The 20,664-nt window shown below is 46.0% G+C and overlaps 1 protein-coding gene across 4 annotated transcripts in view; it reads left to right on the forward strand.

Moving 5' to 3' along the window:
* The window catches only part of LOC105448265 (growth factor receptor-bound protein 14-like), a 253,642-nt gene that overhangs the window by 32,844 nt on the left and 200,134 nt on the right, over positions 1-20,664 (forward strand). For 2 of the 4 annotated variants that reach the window (XM_011686758.1, XM_011686760.1), the window contains exon 1: positions 18,852-19,202. In XM_011686758.1, the coding sequence (XP_011685060.1) occupies positions 18,893-19,202 (310 nt within the window). In that variant the 5' untranslated portion in view covers positions 18,852-18,892. Of the gene's footprint in view, positions 1-18,851; positions 19,203-20,080; positions 20,361-20,664 lie in introns of those variants that run through there. The other 2 variants (XM_011686759.1, XM_011686769.1) reach the window with 2 other exon arrangements.

Consider the following 20,664-nt stretch of genomic DNA (forward strand, 5'->3'; position numbering starts at 1 on the left):
GTTTCAGAACCACTGAATCGCCATTGAACTTTTTTCGTTTATTAATTGTTTTTATCGGCGCTTTTGTTCCACGTGACTGTCGCAAAATTCCCACGCGCTAAGCCACGCAGCCGGGCGCCGCGCCGGCGGAAGCGGATTCGCCGCCGGGGAAATAACCGGAACGCGCGCGAACCACGTAATGAATTTCAATTACGCTCCGGCGCAATAATTTGCTTATGTGGAGCACAGTAATTTCGTCTATGCCTGAACGCGAGTTCTCCAAAGTCGCGACATTTGTACGCTGTTGCGCGTCGCCGTTTGTTCTACGTGACTACACGCGTAAATGCGCATTTATGCTCCGCGCCGGGATGCGCTCGCGGCGTAAACCGTTGTGTACGACGATCGCAACGTCAATCGCCGTATACGCGTACCGAGTTAACCCCGATTAGCCCCTCCTCCTCTCGCCCTCCGCCTTTCCTCCTCGCGAGTCGTACTAATAAAACTCTTTCCTCGACAAATCGTTCGTCGAAGTGCCTCAATTACGACGAGAAACAACTTTTTTTTTTGCGCGCGCGCAAGGCATTAAACCGTGACGTCAATAAAGTGGAATGGATGAATCATGCATGAGGCGAGGAAATAGATTCCTGGATGTTCCTTCCGCTTCGTGCGCGCGCGCGGCAACGCACGCGCGCATTAATATTCGCGTTGCACGAATTCTCAGAAGACTCAGAGCTGTACAGGGCCGTAGAAGCCGTAAAGGGACTGAAACCGGTATGATGTTCGATGCCGCGCGCCGAAAACGAAGAAAACGTAAACGCGCGAGAGCGGGCAGAGAGAAATTGCAGATCTGATACGTAGATTATCATTGTATATATATTTTACAATTGCTCACTGGAGCACTCTTGCAAACTTTCGAGGCAGCAAACTGGGGGGAAGGGGGGGAGAGTCGGGGCTATTTAATAATTTTGAAGGATGATCGAAAGACTTCCCGGCTAATCCTCCGTCGCGTTAAATTGCCTGATGGTAAATCGAACCTTGATCGCTACTACTTAAGGTCTCCGTGGAAATAATTTTCGGCTCTTTCAACGGCGCGTCGTGAGTTATCGATACGCCCGAGCGAGTCCGGGTAATACCCGCGGCGCGGCAAAAAGGGGGCCGAAGATTACCGCGTACGAAGATTAAGCTTGCCGGCCGACAAAAACGTGAGTTTTCCATCAAACTCGCGAAAAGCGTAAAGTAAGTTACGGCAGTGGCGGTGGCGGCGGCGGAGGAGATATCGAAAATACATTGCGAAGTATAAAGCCCGTGGCCCCGGTTATAGCCCCGCGTCGGGGGCTTATGAATACTTTATAAGCATCGCTCTTATTCGCCATCGCACAGCTCTCCGACGCCGGTTTTCTTGATCCCCGGCACCCGGGGTCCGCGCGGGGCAATTTCTGCGCGCGAAACTGTGCAGCGAAAAACGGTTACGCCATGCATAATACCCGCGGCGCGACCTTGCGCGTTTCGCCGCGACAAGTGGCGGACGGCGGACGGCGGCGAGATGCAAATCGCGCATGACGAAGCCGCGACGAGACGTCTTCTGAAGCGTCGTTGACGCGCGCCAACAGCGAGGAGAGGAGAGAAATCGCGTTCGATCTCACCTCCGGTGGTGGTACCGACGACGACGACGACGACGACGACGACGACGACGACGACGATGACGACGACGCGACGGCGGCGTGGTGGCGGCGGCGGTGGGAGAGAGAGGACGACGTTATTGAGGCTTTAAGCCGCCAGGTACTCCATTAGCGGCGACGCGCCAAGGAGTAGTTTGTCAAAGCGCGATGCATTTGCATAATTGCCGCGCGCGCCGAATAATTATGCGCGTATCCATTAGGTAATAAAGTCGAAGCTAAACTTTGAAGCGACGATTCCCACCTGCGTGACAGACGCAAACCGCCAAGTGCCGTTTTAATTTCCTTCTCCCTCCCTTCCTCTCTCTCTCTCTCTCTCTCTCTCTCTGTCTTCCCCCACTTGCGTGCGTTACCTGCGTGTCGCGTAATTCATAGCGGCTCGACGCGCGGCTGCATAATTCGCCTATCAGCTAATACAATGCATCGCATACGAGGCTAACTGTTAAATTCGTAATCCTATTTATGCGCGGCGCTAAGGCACTCGCACATCATACTTTCGGTACGTCTTGCCGTAAATGCTCGTAATGTAGGCGTGAGTCAATAACTCGCTGCGTACAGGTGCCGCCGTTTGTCAAGACGCACGGCTCATTTGCATACTAATCATGCCTCTCGCGCGCGCGAGAGTATACATCGTGAGAGTATTCAACGATCAGTAATCGGTGATAAATCTCCGCGCGACGATTATTATTCTCTGACTCGAGAATGCAACAGACTTTGTATTTTATACGCATAAATCTTTATTAATCTTTTAACAAATCGCGCTCACGGATTTTCCAAGATACATACGTGTAAATAACAAAAACAAACGTTCTAATTACAGCAATTCTAATTAATGTAACGTTAATTCCAAGATAATTTGTATAAAAAAGTTTAGCCTTCAGTATAAAAAAATTTATTTCATTTTTTAAGCATAAAATCAAGATATCGATCGATAAACAAGATGCGGATCCATATCAGATACGTGGGAACAATTTCTCTTTTGCAAAAATCACTACATCATGTTTATTTATCGCTTTTTTACCGAGCTTTTTATTCTACCCATGAAATATTTCCTATTATTATTTTTTATTTATTTATGCCTGTGAAAGTTTGTCCTATAAATTTCAGACGAGCGGTGTATCTCTCGTAATTAGTATTCTGTCGTATAACATTAAAATGTGCCAATAAATGACACATCGGTGTAATGAGGTTTGCGCGTATATTGTGCATGTGCCTCCTTGCGTGCACAATAAATCTTGCGCATATTCCAGGGTTTCGCGAAAACATTGTTAATTACGTTACGCGCGCGCTTTAATCACTGGAATACAATAATCGCGTGCGACACTTAGCACTTCCGACTTTAACCGTACGCGACGCGCAGTCCCGCGATACGCGCGATACATCATGTCGGTAAACAATCGATATTTGTTTTTCTTTTTTTTTTCAATTTTTCCAGTTAGCTCCAATTCGCATTAGTCCGCGCTCTCAATTTGCAAACGACAATCGGCGGGGAGTTCAAAGAGCGAGATACGCTCATATGAAATAATTCAAATCCAAGCATCGTTAAAAGAAATATTTAAATATCACGAAATAAATTTGTAAATCTTATTCCCCGTCGCTTTGATTCGTTATTCCGACCAAATAAAATCGCGTGAGATATCTGCTTTTATAAAGAACGGCCGTCTTAATGCACGAATTGTTAGTGGCGTTAGACAGTTAATTATTCGAACCGATCAATAGCGTAATTGCAAGAACCGTAGGGAATGATCGCATTTCATGTCTCTTTAGTGTTGACGCGATCGCGTTTCGAGGGGTAATGCGACGACACACGGAGTGGAGCACGCTATTCAAGCGCCGTATAGCGGTTGTGAAACACCGCGTTTTACGGGCATTCAGTAATGCGTGTTACTGAACTATCACATTTATCATATCTCGTGCCTTCCTTCCTTTGTTAAATAAAAAAAAAACCGACTGACATTTTTCGTTTAATAAAAACCGATGTCGGTTAATATTCAGTTCTTATTGAAAAGCCGATTTCTAAAGACCGACGTGACGATTTTTTTTTATTTTTATTTTTTTATTAAATTACGTTTGTTCTCGAGCTTTAACAAATGCGACGACTGATTTCTCTTCGGTAACTCCCGCGCCGCGCGGGAAAGCTCGGCGTGCCGAGTCGGGCCCGCTTCGTCAGCGCCGACGTGTCGAGATGCAGTTTGTCAAAGTCCAATGTATTTGCATAATTCAACGAGCTGCCGGCATACACTTACGAGAGTGCACGTCGGATAACGCGGGGCTCAATTTATGATCATTTTTGCCGTGCCGAGAAACGTCGATATCGCGGTCGTCGGGATGAAGGAAGGTAACTTCTCGACCTCACCTCGTCTCGACGGAGGAGAGCTTCGTTACAAGGAGACCGCCGCCCGCCGTCGCGGCGGAAGTCGAAGATCGACCTCTTTCGAAAGAAACCCGGAGGGGGCCGGGGGAGGGGAGGCGAATGAGGGAGGGGAAAGGCGGCGGAGAGGGATCGCTGTTTCCGCGAGGCGCACGATGCGTTTGCATAATTTACCAGCTGATGGACGCAGCTGGAGCGTAAACTTTGCGCAACAATCTCGAAATTAAATTTTCAGCGACTTTTAGCACAGGGCAGCACGTCTGCGTCCAGGGAGATTCGTTACAATTTTAAACGGCGTTTAAGAAATTCGTGGAGTGTGTGTTCGCTCGGTAGACCCCCCCCGTCACAATAATGCATAAGGTGTCCCGATGATAAGGCTACTTGCCGCGCAAATATTTGATGGTGCAAAACATTGTGCAAACATCTTGAGAGAGCTCTGGGTAACGACGGAGCGTAAATAAGGTCCTGTCCAAAGTAGATTCTTGTTCTTCGGTACAAACGGCCAGTGCGCGTGGAATATATTACTTTGATACTTTCCACGATTGTCAGCCTTTCCGACAGTTGTGCGATATGACGAGTCTAACTCTATCGGTGGCAGTTCGCGCGCGGATAGCTTGCAAATACTTGAGCAGATTAAAGATCGTCAACGTTAATCGTGATTGACGGTGGAACTTTCCGTCGCTGTTATTAATCGTGAGTTCGATTAAGTTTCGCCCGACTTGGCGAGAAACTCCAAGTGGATTAATACCTTAAGGCGTCTCGTAAGGTACGAAACAACAGGAGGGCGAAGAATTTGCATGCTGACGCCGGTCGGGCATTTAACTTCTCCGGATCCGCGCATTAGATAAACAGTAGTCTGTCCGCAACGTGCTGGCCCTGGGGCTGTCTTGACGCGTAGCTAATTGCGTTTTCCAGGTGCGGACCCCGGGACTTCGGAAAACCGACTATTCTGCCTCCCTCTCTTCCTCTCCCCTCTCTCCCTTGCTCCCACGCTGTCTCTTTCTTGAGAAAACCGGCGAGGAGCGGCGGCAAGAACGACGGACGCTTCGCCTGAGAGACGATCCCGTGTGCAATGCCAAGTCATGCTACTTAGCGTGAGTAATATACGAACGTCATTTTCCAACGAACTTTGTTCGCGTAGCAACACGCGAACGGGAACGATGCGACATCGTCGCTCGTATGGTATTAGGATTTTCTTAAGACATTCGCGTAGAGACCTTTGGACTATATAAATACTTATATAGTCAAAGGTAGAGACTGCGAGACGCGCGGAGATAACGAAGATATCGAAGATGCGTTAATGGAAGGAAAGGCGGGGAGGGGGGGAGGGGAGGGCGGAGGGCAGAAAGGAAGGCGGGAAGGATGCGTTGTGTTAGAGAAGGCCGGTACTAAATTTCATTTGCATTCCGAAGATTAATACTGGCTGCACCTGCCGGCGGTGTGCGGTGCGCGCGCGGAACGATCGATTATTTCGGGCTCGTAAATTCCAACCTTAAGCAGAACGCGCGCGCGAGAGGGAGGCAACGCAGTTAATTTTACGAATAGATTGCGCCGGGGTATACTCCGTAAATCCCGCACTTACTTCCCAGCATCTGCGTCAGATTACGCGCCGGAATATTAAAGCGTCTCGCTGGCTCTCCTCCTCGGTTCGCTAAGTCGACTTGACCGGTAAGCCCTAGACGCGGAAATCAGGACCAGAGGAGGAGGAGGTGGAGGAGGTATGCACGAGGGCGGGGAGCAGCAGCGGTGGCGTGCGGCGCGTTAACGACGACGAGAAACGACGGCTCGAATCCACGGCAGAGTTGGACGGCGATGGCCCTTTCGCGTTTCGTAAACATCGTAAACTGCGAATCATTGGAAGTGACAGGCAGACGGCCTGACTGTTCACGAAGAACTCCGACGTCGCGACGTTGATAGCCCTTAACTTTGCGCATGCTAATGCGACATCCAGCGGGCGAGGCTAGGGGGACGAGAGGGGAGGGGATGTAAAGAGAAGACCCGGCTACCCTGACAACGCCGCAGCTACTTCCGTCGTTCTCGCGGACGGAACAATGAGTATCCGGGGAAACAATGGCACGGGGAAGTCCGTACAACGGGCGAAATCGTACCTTGTTAAGGAAATTTTAGGCGGACGATGATATCATATCGCGCTCCGCCGCTGTTCCTCGGCCAGATCGACATCGTCAGAACCATGAGTTTTATCTTATGAAGCGAGGTGCTGGAGTTACATTATATTTTTGTTCAAGTCGATTTTTGCAGGATATTTCGAATTTCATTATTTTCCACAACTTGGAAAGTATATGCATATTAAATATATTTCATTAATTAATCTTTAAATACAACAATTCAATCAAAATTTCTGTCGTAGTACGCGAAAAGAACGGTTTTGCCGAAATATCTAAAAATTTAGTCAGGTCTAAAAATACTTTTGTTAGACCATTAAACAATTATGTAGAACGTCCAGAATATTTGCTAGAATTGATATTCAAATAGTTTTGATAAACTATTTGCAGCGTTATCCTCATGTTTGTCTTACATAATTATTTTCAATGTTCAATAAAATTATTTCCAGATCCGTAAAATTTTTAGATACTTCAGCAAAACTTCTTTCCGAGTTCATATTTAATAGAAATTTATTTGGTTTAAACAGAATTTAATTGATTACTCCGGACGTATATTTAGATTCACGTTTTTCAATTCATTACAAATTTATCAATCGTAAAATTAAATGGGTATTGTAAGAACGAACTTTTATAGTGATATCTCGCCAATCTTGAAGCTGCACAACGAGACAGATATGGAAATTTCAGACGAAATTTCGCGCGACACGAATGGAATCACGAGATCGCGAACACGGGTCGGGACGCCTATGATCAATAACACGGTTACATACGCGTGTCCGTCGTGGCCTGTTTACCGGAAAATGCGTAAAATGACATTACGCGTATATACTGTATATACAAGTACCGTCGGGGGACGTATCGTCTGTGTATTGTTTACGGTTGGTGGTGGTGGCAGTGGCGGCGGCGGCGGCGGCTGCATGCCGTGTACGGAAAAATAATGTTGACCATTTCCATAAAGTTCATCGCTGCGCCGCGCCGCGCCGCGCCGCCCGTCCGCCCGCTCGCACGCTAGAGAAGACGATACCGCCTGCCATCACGGGACGCTATCTGAGTACGAACTCAAACTACGGTGGAAAGAGAGGGCGAAGGGGGTTGGAAAGCGGGCGGAGGAGAGTCTGAAATAACAGTCGAGTGTACTCGACGATGTAGCGTACGGAGCGTGGAGAAACGCGCGCGCTATCGTTTTTCCCACGTTACCTGCCAAAAGTTTATCTCGAGTTACGAAGAGAGTACGATGTCGCCGAAGAAAACTCATTGAGAAGGAGCGGAATCAAATGTCTCTCCCTCCCCCCCCCCCTCGTTGCACGCCCGCCTTAACTTTTCCCGCGCTTTAATCTCGTTCTCCTCTTTATTCTCTCGATCGTTTTAATTTTTCTCATTACGGACGCGATAGCATTCAAACGAATCGACTCGGGGATGATAGGGGCTTGTTCGTTCGATAGTTTTGATTGCGCGGCGGAGACCTCAATCGCGATAGATGGTTTTTTTTAGGGGAGGGAGGGGTGGGAAATATTAAGAAATCAAAAGTAATTAAAGAGGAATTAAGAAAGAAAAGTCGCACTGTTATAGTTAGTAAAAGGAACGTATTGCGTGCAGTGTCAAGTAAATTTTTATAATATATAACTTGCTTTCTCATATCGAATTTTATGATTTACGTGTAATTTAAATTAAGTTTTTTTTTTTAAGTTTAGTTTATAGATGAATTACGTAGACGTTGCGGTATAAATTTGCGCCGAGGTCGAGAAAAAAGCCATTTGCAAAGCGCTTAAACACGCTCGATAACAGAGAGACATTGTTACCATTCCTTTAGCGAAACTAAATTCGAACCGCGAACAACGCTTGCCGGATGTTGCGAGCCGAAGCATAATTGGCTAAATAAGCGCTTAAGCCCGCGGCTTAACTTACACTCAAGAACTCGTTTCGCATTTACGCGCTCCGCTTGCCGGGCCCGCCGACTCCGCGCTCGAGGAGGGATCGGGAATTTCGGAATTGCAGGCGTACGCCCGGTGTACAAGGTGTCCCGTATTTCCCTTTATCTACGAATCAATTTGGAGCTGATTTCCCTTTAACGGTATAATTTGATTGGGCGTTGCCTTCTGTAACGAACTATCTTCGATTAAGTCTAAAGACCTTTAGAGCTCTAAATATTAAAATTCTATCAAAGTAATCGTTTTATCAATTTAATATTAATCGTCGAGAAACAAAGTTTGTCTGTCTCAATTTTTAAAGACGGATTCGCGCACCGTTTCTTGACAATTTTCAATTGTCTTTTAATCTAAGAATTATCGATGATTTCTTGTTTTTGTCATTTCGACGACACACCGATCGCGAATTTACTCCGAGAATTCGTACCGAGGAACGGAGTGCGGGAACAGCCGAGACACCCTATCGATACCGCACAGCCCGAGACTGCAGGCGCAGCGAGTGTCTCGTACATTCGCGTGCATATATCTGAAATTGGCGAAATTGACGCGCCTGGCACTTGGGGGCAGTGTAAATATTATGCATATCGCCGTACAAGCGAAGGGGGAGGGACCATCGGTAAGGGCAAGGGGAATGCGGCACCGGATGGATATCGACCGCCCACCCTCGTTTCGACGACACGAGGGACCGAAGTTCTCTGTCGGCACTTAAGTGCGCTAATAACCGGAGTGCTCTCGCGTTCCATTTGGGAATGCCGCTATTCCGCTCGACAAATAGTATCTGCTCCTTCTTTTTCTCTCCCTGTTTTTCTTGCAGTTTTTCCTTTAGTAACCGAGCGGGTGAGAATGCCCGACGATATCGTCGCCGCAGTGTGTGAAAAGATCGCCCTGGAGCGGCGTTTTTTAACCGCCGCCGCCGCCTCGACTTACAATCGCCAGTTCACTACCGCGGAGCATTTCAATGAGCACTCCAAGTGTATCGCGAGATTTCCATTGAAAAACAGATGTAAATACATCATTTTGGCATTGACAAATAATTAATAGATAAAAAGAGAAAGAGAGAGAAGTGTGTAAAAATTAATGATCAAAAGTCATTACGTCGCAAATTAGTTTTCGTTTGCCTATACACTTTTTTATTTGTATACATTTGTATCGTTGCCCGCATTAGTAATCTCATTTCGGTGAAACACATAAATTATGCAATAGATCGGCGCGATTTCGCAGAACGTGCCGTTCGAAACAACTTTATTCTTCGTGTTACCACACGCGCGAGCGAAATTAGTTAGCGAGTTTCATATACGTGCAGAATACAACTACGATATTACCTGACCCGGGAACCCACCTGATCTCCCGTCGGAAACCCGATCTCCCCAGGTCCGGGGGAAGCACGTACTCGAAATGCGCAGGTAACGACGCGATTTCTGGTCGGAAATGTCTGGTCCCGTCTTTCACTTCCACGGATCAGCGACAGGTATTGCCATAAACGCTTTTATCTTTAATTACCGCGCTGTATAACGGTATAAGACGAGCGCGATGAACGCAAGTGGAGTAAACGGCTTTGGCAACTCGCAAAAGTGGATGCGCCCGATGGAACGTGCGATTGCGAAGAAGCTGAGGCATGTGTGCCCGTGTTATCATCTTATTATTAGAAGTGCACGTTCCTCCGGTCGTTTCACTCCGTCGTTTTCAGTCAATTCAAATCATTTTTAAAGAAGCGATATATCGGCACGAATTCCTAACTTTTAAATCATAAAAATGTAAATGGCATAAAGTTGTTTATTAAAATACTTGTACAATGAGAAAAATCATATACACATATGATATCACTGATATGTAATACATGGATTGTTTTTCAACTGACGTTTTTCAGCTTCCACTTCAAAGATTCAATATTCGATTGAAGATCCGTCATCTTAGAAGGAAAGTTCCTTAAAAACGTTCGCACCCACTAAATGAGCTGTGTAAAGTTGGCCCCCTTACAACTGAAAATCCACTAACGATTATTATCACTCGATTGGTGGCCGTTTGGTAGTTTCATTCCCGAAGAATGGTAGTCAAATTTTATCATTATATTTTGCGAAAGGAGGATCTAACTTCTTCGCGCGTATATATCTTTTTTTCACTCTAAATCTGAATTAGTGAAAAATTTCTGAAAAGTCACTAATTAAGTCAGTAGCTATAACTTAACACCTTGCATTGCTAATAAATAAGAAATATAAATAACAATTAGCGAGAACAGCGAAATGCATTGATTTGTTAATGATTATAGATTATAGAGCGATTATTCACTTATTTATTAGTGATTTTTGAGAGTCAATGAAGTTGAATTTCACTGATTACCAGTGACATATTTGGGACTGATGATTCAATGAATAACCATTGATAATCAGTGACTATGTACTGATTCAGATTTAGAGAGTTCATATTGTTATTTACAACTCTGACTACTGTTCATCGGGAATGGACTACCAAATACTACTAAACGACCACCAATCGGGTGGTAATGGTCGTTAGTGGATTTTCAGTAATAGGGGGGGAGGGCAACTTCATACAGCTCACTAAATGTCACGTTATTAATGTCAAATTATTATTGCGCACGCGCGCAATAATGATTTGACATTAATAACTTTCTTTGTAAAATGACGATGTTTAATCGAGGACACCTTGGCAACATTAATCAGCATTCATGTGTAGAGAGATCAGTGGTAGTACATCGGTAAATTAGAAACAAAAAAAGCGGCAATCGATTCCATTACTTGTGCAATTTTTCTCAATATTGTGCAATCTTTCATTATCTATATTGTTCTTTACAATTTGTGAAGGGAAGGTTCGTAATGCAAACGCAGGATTGTCTTGGGTAAATCGATTTGGCATTAGCTATGAGCGCGTCATAACTATAGCTCGAGGAAATGAAATTCGCTCGTTAATAAGTGTCGTACGTGGTAATTAAAGTCACGCCGGCGCTACGACGTGACGCGAATATATTACGAACACGCGAGAGGGATGGTCCGGACACCCTACCCGGCGGTATCATAAACGTATTATAAAATTGGACGTAGCTCGCTATACAAATTAATTGAACGGTCATGATTGTCTTTCGTGCCCGGACTGTCACGAACATCATCCCGTCGGTACGGTAATACCCCGCTCCGGATTACATCACGCGCTCGCGTAAAAAAAAAAAAAAAAAAAATTCAGGACAATGAGCAATTCGAATTCCGGTTTCTCCTCGCGCGGTCACGAGAGGTTGCGCGCGGCGGCGGTTATCTCGCTGTAGAAATTTATTTCCTGACGACTCGACGCTTCCACAATTCGATATTCATGGAAAGGAAGCAAGAAGGCACTTCAGAAACTATTCGATTTTGCAGCCGGCGGTACGACTTTCGTCGTTTTCTGAATGCAATTTTAATGCATGTTAATCGCGGAAACTCGTTTCACCAATGTTATTAAGAATTTTGAACTTGGGCAAAAAGAGAGAAGCAGGAGATTTAATCAAGAATCGAATTTTGATGCTGCGGAGACGCGAACTTTACACACCTCTCCGAGCCTCTTTATTTTTTTTTTCTCCCGCGTTCTCAATATTGATTCGAGAGTGGGTAAACGTCTACGGGCTACAATTTGCAGGCCACAAAAATCGTACTTGTGTCGAAACGACCGTCGATGTTTGTCCCTTTATTTCCGCCGTGGCATTGAGAACATCTACGAGCTGTCCGAAACGCTAGATAAATCCGCTCCGAGAATGAATGTCATCGAATGTTGGACGGGTTAGCCGCGTTACTTTGTCGCCGTTCAAAATATGACATGGTTACGCTATTTGGCACACGGATGCTATTTGGCCGGGTTCCTAAATGTTATCAGTATATATACGCATAGACATAACCGAGACACGTATAGAGACACGTATATACGTACTAGTGCGATACACATGATTACAGTCGGTGCAACATGGTAAACGTGAGATAAAAAAAAAAGAATTCTAGAGTTTAAAAAAGTCAAAACGGGGTAGAAGAACGTAAAAAGTATGATAAAATAATAACGTGTATAGAAAGAGTTTAATTATTAGAAGAAAATAATAAATACTAAGAAAGCAATGATTAAAATGATAAAAAAGCGATAAATCAAATAAATACGATTTTTAGAAGGGTCATAAAGAAAGGAAAAGTAGCGTTCTAATTTCATTTCATTTCACGTTCAGTGGGCGCCAGAGATCCCGGTACCAGCATTGCGTCGCGATTACGACAGTGGTCGTAATGTTTTCGGGGAGGGGGATGGTATCAGTGCCAAGGTCAGAATTCTTGTGCTAACGCGATGATGAGTGCCGCGCGCCCACAGCCTTGGGCTAGGTCAGGCACAAGCCCCCGGGGACTTTTATTAGCCGGATGTGCTTTCCTGCGCGTGAAACACATATTCGCGGGAAATTTTCCCGCGTCAGACCTGTTGGCGCCGGTAAATTGTGCCGGTGTTTCCCGCGTCCGCGGCCGAAACGGCCCGGCCCGACCCCGGGGTTAATATACGGGCCGCGCGAGGAAACGGAGACTCCGGGTGATTCACGACCGATACGGCCGATGAAACGCGGCGATTATTTCAGCTGCGAGAGGGCTCCGAGAGACGAGTTAATGTCCCGAGGAGGACGATATGTACATATCCGCGTGCGCAAATCTCGTGGGGATCTCTCCTGTATGGAATCGCATGTCGGCGGAACGTGGCGTTTCTTTGAGGGGGATGACGGCGACCCTCATAGACGCGAGAGAGGAAGACGGCGCAGACGGTTGTTATCGAGCGTGACGGCATGTGAACGTCTTCGTGAGAGAGACGCGCTATCCGATTTCGCAGCCGTTCGGATTGGCAGCTTCGGCACCGATATTGTGTACCCGGGGAAATTGACTGCGGGATCGCAAGGAGGGAGGGAGAGAGAGGGAAAGAGAGACAGAGAGAAAAAGAGACTGTTTGCCGAGGGGAGACGTCTCTCGTCCGAGAGGACGACGCGCGACGCGATCGATCGGCCGGCGCGTTACGTCGCAATTATTCGCGATAGCCGTGATATATCGCCAGAAGCGGTCGCGAGTGGAGGTTCTCGCACCTGCAATTAATTAACTAAATAACACGGTTTCATTACGCGAAACGATTTATAGATCCATTTAGCAATTAGAAGTTATTTCCCGTGCCAGATCGCAACGTCGCCTGTCGGCACGCGCGTCGGCAAACCGGAGGTTACGAGAAGCGTGGAACGCCTCGCGGGGAGGGGAGGACACGTGAGTGAGTTAGGAGAGGCAAACATTCGATACGTTTTCCGGCGCAATCACGGGGATCCCGGGGGTGTTTGCGCGTATGACCATTTGTCACCTTACCTCGAACGCGCCTTTTTACGCGCGCGTTTTCAGCGCGGGGAATTTCCGTAATAATATGGAGGTAGAGATACGGAGGATCGACGTGTGTGTGCGCGCGCGCGCGCTGCGCGAATAAGGATTCCGAGCTCTGGATAAGAGATGGCGATTTAAAAAAGAGATGAAAAAAAAGAAAACGAGAAGGGGAGAGAAAAAGTGCGGCGAGGTGAATTTCCCCGAGGCTACGACCGCTTGAGCGTTACCGGACGAAATTGGCTTCGTAAAGTTGATCGCCGCGGAATGTTCATACCGTTGTGCGTTCGTATTGCCGGGGAGTTTCCACTGCCGAATTTATAATCCCGCGTGCCGGCAGCTTTCAAACGTGACGGCCGACAGTAGCGGCAATATGTGCGGAAAAAAAGAGTACAGCGTGCCTTTGTGAGAGGTTACCTCTCTCTCTCTCTCGCACGCGCGTTCGCGCGACATAAAGCGTTCTTTTATCGGCACGATTTCCGTCCTTATACTATTGTACCGCTCGACGAATAATTTCGTCGTCGCCGATTATACGGTCGACTGGAATTCCGGGAACGGTATAATCGATATAATTACGACGAATCCGGATTTCAGTGCTGCGAAACGGTGAATGACCGCTTGCCGATGTAATCTACATTTATCCCGATATAATCGAATAACGTAAAGGAATACGGAGTGGAAGATGAAAAAATATATCGCGCGTATGCAGAATTAGAACGGATCTGCTAAGGCTTGGCGTTTTGAGACTGACTTTCATTGACTCTGCAAATTTCGATTTTTTAAATAAGTATTAAGCATCTCTTTAGAACATAAGTATCATCTCATCATCTTTCTCTTTCTATTTTCTTAATTATTATTGCACGCTGATTGTAATTCTTCGAACATATAATCAAAATCTAGGAACTATAATTAGAAGGGCTATCATCGCTTTCCATATTTAATTTTAAATATTTTCTTAAATATTGTTTTAAATCAAAATATACAGTACTATTAGTTATCAGTTACTATACAGCTATATAAATTTAAATAATAGATTCTTTACAACCAATAATCACTCATTAATGATCGTTAATTTCAGATCTATTTCATATTATAATGAAAAAATTGCACACATTTTTTGAACGTTTGAAAAACTGTCGTTGAGATATTCGATCGTTCGACGTTATTTTCGACGCGTACACATGTCGCGCGCGTCACATTAGTCACCGTGGGAGATGTTATATTTTTAATCTTGAAGGAAAGACCCGCGCGCGCGCGCGCGCGCGAACGGTCGTCAGAGAATAAGATCGATGATCGACGGATCGTGAGCGCATTTATCATCGGGTAGAAAAATAACGACGACAGGCCGAGCCTGTAAATGTGGTTTTGCATTAAGAATCGCAAGGAATCGATCATACGTCGGGATGCCGACGGACAAAAATACCGGATCGACAGAGCGAGATATTACACTTCACCTTCATCATTTTTTACCGTCATTCTCTCTCTTTTCTTTATTATTCTCAGAAAAAAAACTCCCGATGATTCTGATTCTGTGCTTATTGTGCCGACAATTAAGGTAACGATTAAATTGCAATCAAAAATTTCTGATTAAATTTTCGCCACAGAGAAAATATTGTTTCAATTTTCAACAGAAAATAACCCCGGTCCGCGCCCATTATCGAACACTCGATGGATATCATCGAAAACAAACTCCGAATCGAAAGCAAAATATTGTCGTAATGTTTTACCGCGAGCAGCAGCAGCGGCAGCGGCAGCAGTAGCAGCTCGTACACGAGAGATACGCGCGCGTAATTTACCATCTCTTCCGCTAGTAAATGTCGGTAAACGATGCGCGGTATCTCTGGGGCTCATCCGTTTTGCGTAACCCCCAGTTTCCGAGCCGGCGTTGCCGTAAAGTCGAGAGAGCTCTCTCCCACTCCCCCCTCCTTCCTTTCTTTGTCTTCCTGTCCGGTCGTTTTGAAGAAACTTCCGGTCAGTTCTAACTTCAGACCAGTTCTATTTGTATTACGAGCGCTACACGAAAACTCGAACAGGTTGCACAAAAGCCTTTATCTTTCCTCCATTTGTTCTAAGTATCTTCTGAATAGCCAGGTACACTATTTATGTGTAATTAATTTCGAGAAAACGGTTTATATAATCAATAAACGAGCGAATGATATATACACGGAAAATATAATTATATGAAAATCACTCATCGCTTTTATCCAGATTAAATCTCAAAAGAAAACATGCATACAATTCTCGAAGATTGTCGAAAATGATTTATCTTGATAAAAAATTCAGATCTCTTTTTACGCAAAAGTAGTGGCTCATACCTGACGAGATTAAAGAGATAAACGTATATTCCGATTGTGTTTTATATGGCGATTTATATCACGTTTCGCTTAGGACGCGTAACTCGGCTCTCTCGCAAATTCCGATCTATCGGATTTTCGTTTATGATCCACCGTAAACGCGAGCTATTATATGGGGGAAATTTTTGCGCGCAAGGCTCCTCCCCTGATATCGCGTCGGCGCGCACGGATAATGCCGTCGTGTTTTTGTCGTTGAAATAAAAGGCGGGAAAAGGCCGGAGGTGTATACGTCCCTCAACGTCGAGCATCAAGCGAGCTCGCGTCACCGTTCGTAAACGCCGCAGCATGGAAGGGACATTAGGAGTGAAAATGTAGACAGAGAAAGAGAGAGAAAGAGAGAGAGAGAAGAAATTTTTCGACGACGCTCTTACGGAAATTAAAGTTTTGACAGGCGGCGTGATAACAGCGAAATAAACTCGCCTCGCTAATTCAATAACAACTAATTGACGTATTGCGTTTGCAGAAGATTCGATGTAATGAAAACACATAACACGATAAATGCATTATATAGTTGCCTCGAGTTGCGCAAGTATAAAACACGAAGACACGAGGCGCGAGATATAAAATAAATTAAAGGCGGGGGGGAGGGGGAGGGGGTCACACACAAGGATATCGGAAATGCCGGTGTAATCGATTTTATTCATCGCGAAATATGTGACACCTGTTCCGGGGAAACAGCAGTGACATCCATATCGATTTCGTGCGGTATCAACTTTTTCCCCTTGCATTTCCTGCGCAACCAACTTATTCGAACTTTGCCCCGGACGAGATATCGGTTTTTGGGGTTGGCGCTAGGATAAACCGGAGGTACTATTCTTGTAACTGGCAATCTCGGGGAAACTTCTGGCCATAGTATGAAACTCGTTCCTCCGCTTGTATTACGACCACTTGTCCTTTCTGACATCTCGTCCTCGGCCTTGATAGTCCATGCGACCGGACGACCAGTTCGTTAGATACTATCATAGGCAATATCATCGTTCCTTGATGCACGAAAAAGCGATACCGTTACTTGCCAAATGTCGCGTGCGCATAAACTGATTTCCCGGTTTTGGAAAGCTTCGTTCGTGAATGGTAAAAAGCCAAATCGGTCGAATAAATGGGTTAAAGCTCCTATTATTTTTTGAAAAAACTTTGATATTTTTGAAAAAGTTCTCTCTTTCTCTTTTTTAGAATTATTATTTAGTGACACCAATTTTGTCACTTGTATATATTGTAGAATTATTATCGATCATATTGAAGAATTTTCTGCAGCAATTTTCTGAGTATTTCTAGATAACCGATTAAAAAATTGTGAACTCTCGCGTTTACTCGAGACGTACGCACGGCCACTCGTGAACTCGTCCCATTATCGCTATCGTCTCATTATCGATATCGGATTCGTTTAATCGCAGCCCAGAGTCGATCGATGCCGGCGGCACGTGTTCTCGCTACGCTCTGTCGTTCGCGCGGTGTTGCAACGGAGGTGTATAGCTTTCCGCAAGCTGCGCGGCGATAATAGCCATAAAATCAGGTATGCGTGCGTCGGTGAATATTTACGAGTTTTGGCACAGCTGATCGCATACCGGGCTCACGTATCGCAACATGTTCCGCCACAGTGAAACGGTCCGTGAGTCAGGTACAAAAAATTATATTTATACTCAATAATACACAAGTGTGTGTCAAATAATTCTCTCGACGCCGATAGATATATTTTCGTTATCGTTGTATTTATTGTGAAAAATTATCTCGATTCCGTAATCGCGAGATCGTTGGCTAATAGTTGGCATTGCCATCGAATCTCTACATTCGATGCGGTACAAAGATCAGTTTCGCCTCCGCGCTCATCTGCCGAATTAATGACAAGATCGATGCTCTTAAGCCGAAATGGCGAGGTAAGGGGACAAGGAGACCAAGAACCGAACCGTCGTGACCGCGTGTGAGGGAGGATCCCCTTCCCCTCTTTTCCCTCCCGCAAGGTAAAGAGGAGAAGAGCGCGGCGGGCAGTGCGCATCGCGCAGGACCTAACAAATTGCGTTCCCGCGTTAAAGGAGCGAGAGAAGGGACCCTTGTCGGAATTATTGAGCCCGGCTCGTCGGATCGATACCTCTTTCCCGACTCGTCGTCGCGCGGATGACGAAAGGCACACTCCTGGCTCGCTGGCCTTTGTCAGGAGAGTCCCTCCTCCTTCGGGAAATGTATCCGAAGTTGAGATGCGTCCGGGCGTCTCGCGAGCCTCGGCGGACGTCCTTGTCCGCCGCGGCACGTGCAGCTGCCGTTCTCTCTGCTCGCGCGGTTCTCTCCACCGCCTTTGATAAAACAGAGAGCCTGGTCGTCGCGAGAGGCGCGGGCCGTCGTGCCGCGTCGTGCCACGCGGTACCGTGGAACGATAACTGCGAGAGCGTCGATTGATTACGCGCCGATAGTAAAACATCACTGCCGCCGCCGCCGCCGTCATCCGCGCCGCCCCGGCCACCGGGTGCTGGAGGTCGGAGGGCATCGTACGAGATACGTATCTATACTTCGCGGCGCAATCGCGCGTCGTGTAGTATCGGCGATAACGCGACGCGAATTTTTTTTTCGCGCGCGCCGCGCGATAACCCTCTCTCTCTCTCTCTTTCTGTACGCGCCTGCAATCTGGGTTATCGCGAATTAAATGCGGGATGACGTGCCCGGGGGTATCCGCAGCCGTTTCGCCTGTCGCGTCATTTTATACTTCGCAGAATTCTGTTAACTTGGAAAGTTTTATCTCTTTGATGTACGCTATCTCCTATCCGAGCTTCATCTCGAAATGAGCTTTTTCGGTAACCAAGCAACGAGTTGCCGAGATCAATCTTCGTGGCGATAAATCGTGCGTACGAGTAGCCGAAGAACGATCCTCTCCGGGTGACGGCATTTCCCACGGGATTACCTGTCTTCCGCGCGGTTTTGCGTGCAGTAAAAAGTGATAAGTTCGCGATTATGTATAATTACTTTGTGCAACGACTTGGCGTGTATCGTGACACATCTCGCTTAATTCGTTGACATTATCGGCACCGTCGCGTTTCTCGTACGACGTAAATTGAACAGCGTCGATTAGCATGGTCGATTGCCGTACGTGCACGGTTATCGTTATCGTAGGCCCGCTTTTTGTCATGGTCGCTGGAAAACCCATCGTCGACCGGTCTCATTGCAGTGCCGTCGGTATGGCAGCAGACTCCGCTGATACCTCCTTGCTAACGAGCGCCATCGACGAAGATCCGACGGAGAGCCCGAATACGAACCGCTCGGGACGATCTGAGATTCTCCACCGCCATCACCATCACCACCTGCACCCCCGCGGCAAGGATGCTCCGAGGAAGTGCCGGCGAGATCAGAACGGCGCGCTGTTGCGCGACTTCGACGAGGTGATCGATTACGTCGATTATGCTAGACTGATTCGGAGCTGGTTATCAAGAATATGCAGTAAGTCTTGCGCGTTTTTTTTTTCTTAATTTCAAGCAGACTTCATGCCCCTAATGATTATTAATCAACATCGAAAATCGATAACGGTAACGACGATAATATAACGATGGGAGGAAGAGAAAAACATTTTTTATCGCAAAACGATTTTAATTTGCTAAGGGAATATCTCTGGGCAATATATATCCGGTTCTAAAATCTTGTCTTTGAACGATTGTAATCGCGATAACTTGAAGAAGAGACGGGGGCTTACGCGCGATTCCCAACGCGGAATCGATTTCCATGCGTCGGATTGCTTTTAAGCTCGTATTTCGCGACGCGCTTATCGCGCCGCGTGGAAACGGGAAGGGGTCGGGTTCGATAACGGAGATTACGTTTGAAGACGTACAATTTTACATATAATCGCTTTTTCGATAATATTATGACACGCCCGGGTATCAAGATGTTACGCTGAATTATCGTCGGTACTCGATACGCGCTCACGCTGGTCGAAACACGCCGGGGAACTATCAGCAGCTTTAACGAGCCTTGATAAGCTCTTATTTTTTGACGCTGTTATAACAATGCTTGAAACGATAAGCTCCCGTTTTATCTCTGACTTTATATAGACTTTGCTTACAAACAACTGGGAAGCGGTGCCAGAATTCTCACTTAAATTCGCGACGGATGTTCCTCCGAATGCATCTATAATTAATGTTTTACTAATCAATGTCTCTTACATGTCGAGCGTTGTTGCGATCAAGGTTTGTTTTCTACCATTAATCCATTCTCTCTTTGACCATCTCATTTATATGTTTGCAGTGTAGCTTTGGATATGAGTATATTGTCGATCCGAGGTAAGACGTACTTTTTTTATGCGACTCCCTACCCCCCCACCCCACCCCACCCCACCCCCAATCCCATTTCGTATTTGCGCTCATATTATCTACACGTTAAACTTTTAGATACCCTCGAACTCCCGTACGACCGATACGGTAATCCGTTTTCCAATAATGTTAGTGAACTATATCGTGTATTTTTCGCTTTGGCGCTAATAACAGGCTTCTTCGAAAGAGGTGTAAACTCTGCCGCCGTTTTGCGGGAACGTGAATAGCGTAAGGACGATCACAATAGTTCCCCTGAACGGTGACATTTAATCCTTGCTTAAATCAGCAAGGGGCGGTAAGTCACGCTTACCGGCACGTATGCTTGAATTTGTAATTCATGCGTGTTGCAAAGTTCTGGTTACGTATATAGGCTCGCTAAAATTGCAATGTGTGCACGAGCAGATTATTTTGATTTATACTATACATATCCTGCACGATGCGATAAGAATGGGCTTCATACATATCAATATCTATCATTTCTAACAAAAAACATCTACCGTTTTTGGTCATTATCAGTGTATATGCTGTCTGTGTTATATTCTATTATTATATTTCTAAGCTTACTTACGAGCGAATCTTTCAATTGTCTAAAGTTATCT

Source organism: Wasmannia auropunctata, unplaced genomic scaffold (genome assembly GCF_000956235.1).
Source record: "Wasmannia auropunctata unplaced genomic scaffold, wasmannia.A_1.0 LD336088.1, whole genome shotgun sequence".
Taxonomy (NCBI): domain Eukaryota; kingdom Metazoa; phylum Arthropoda; class Insecta; order Hymenoptera; family Formicidae; genus Wasmannia; species Wasmannia auropunctata.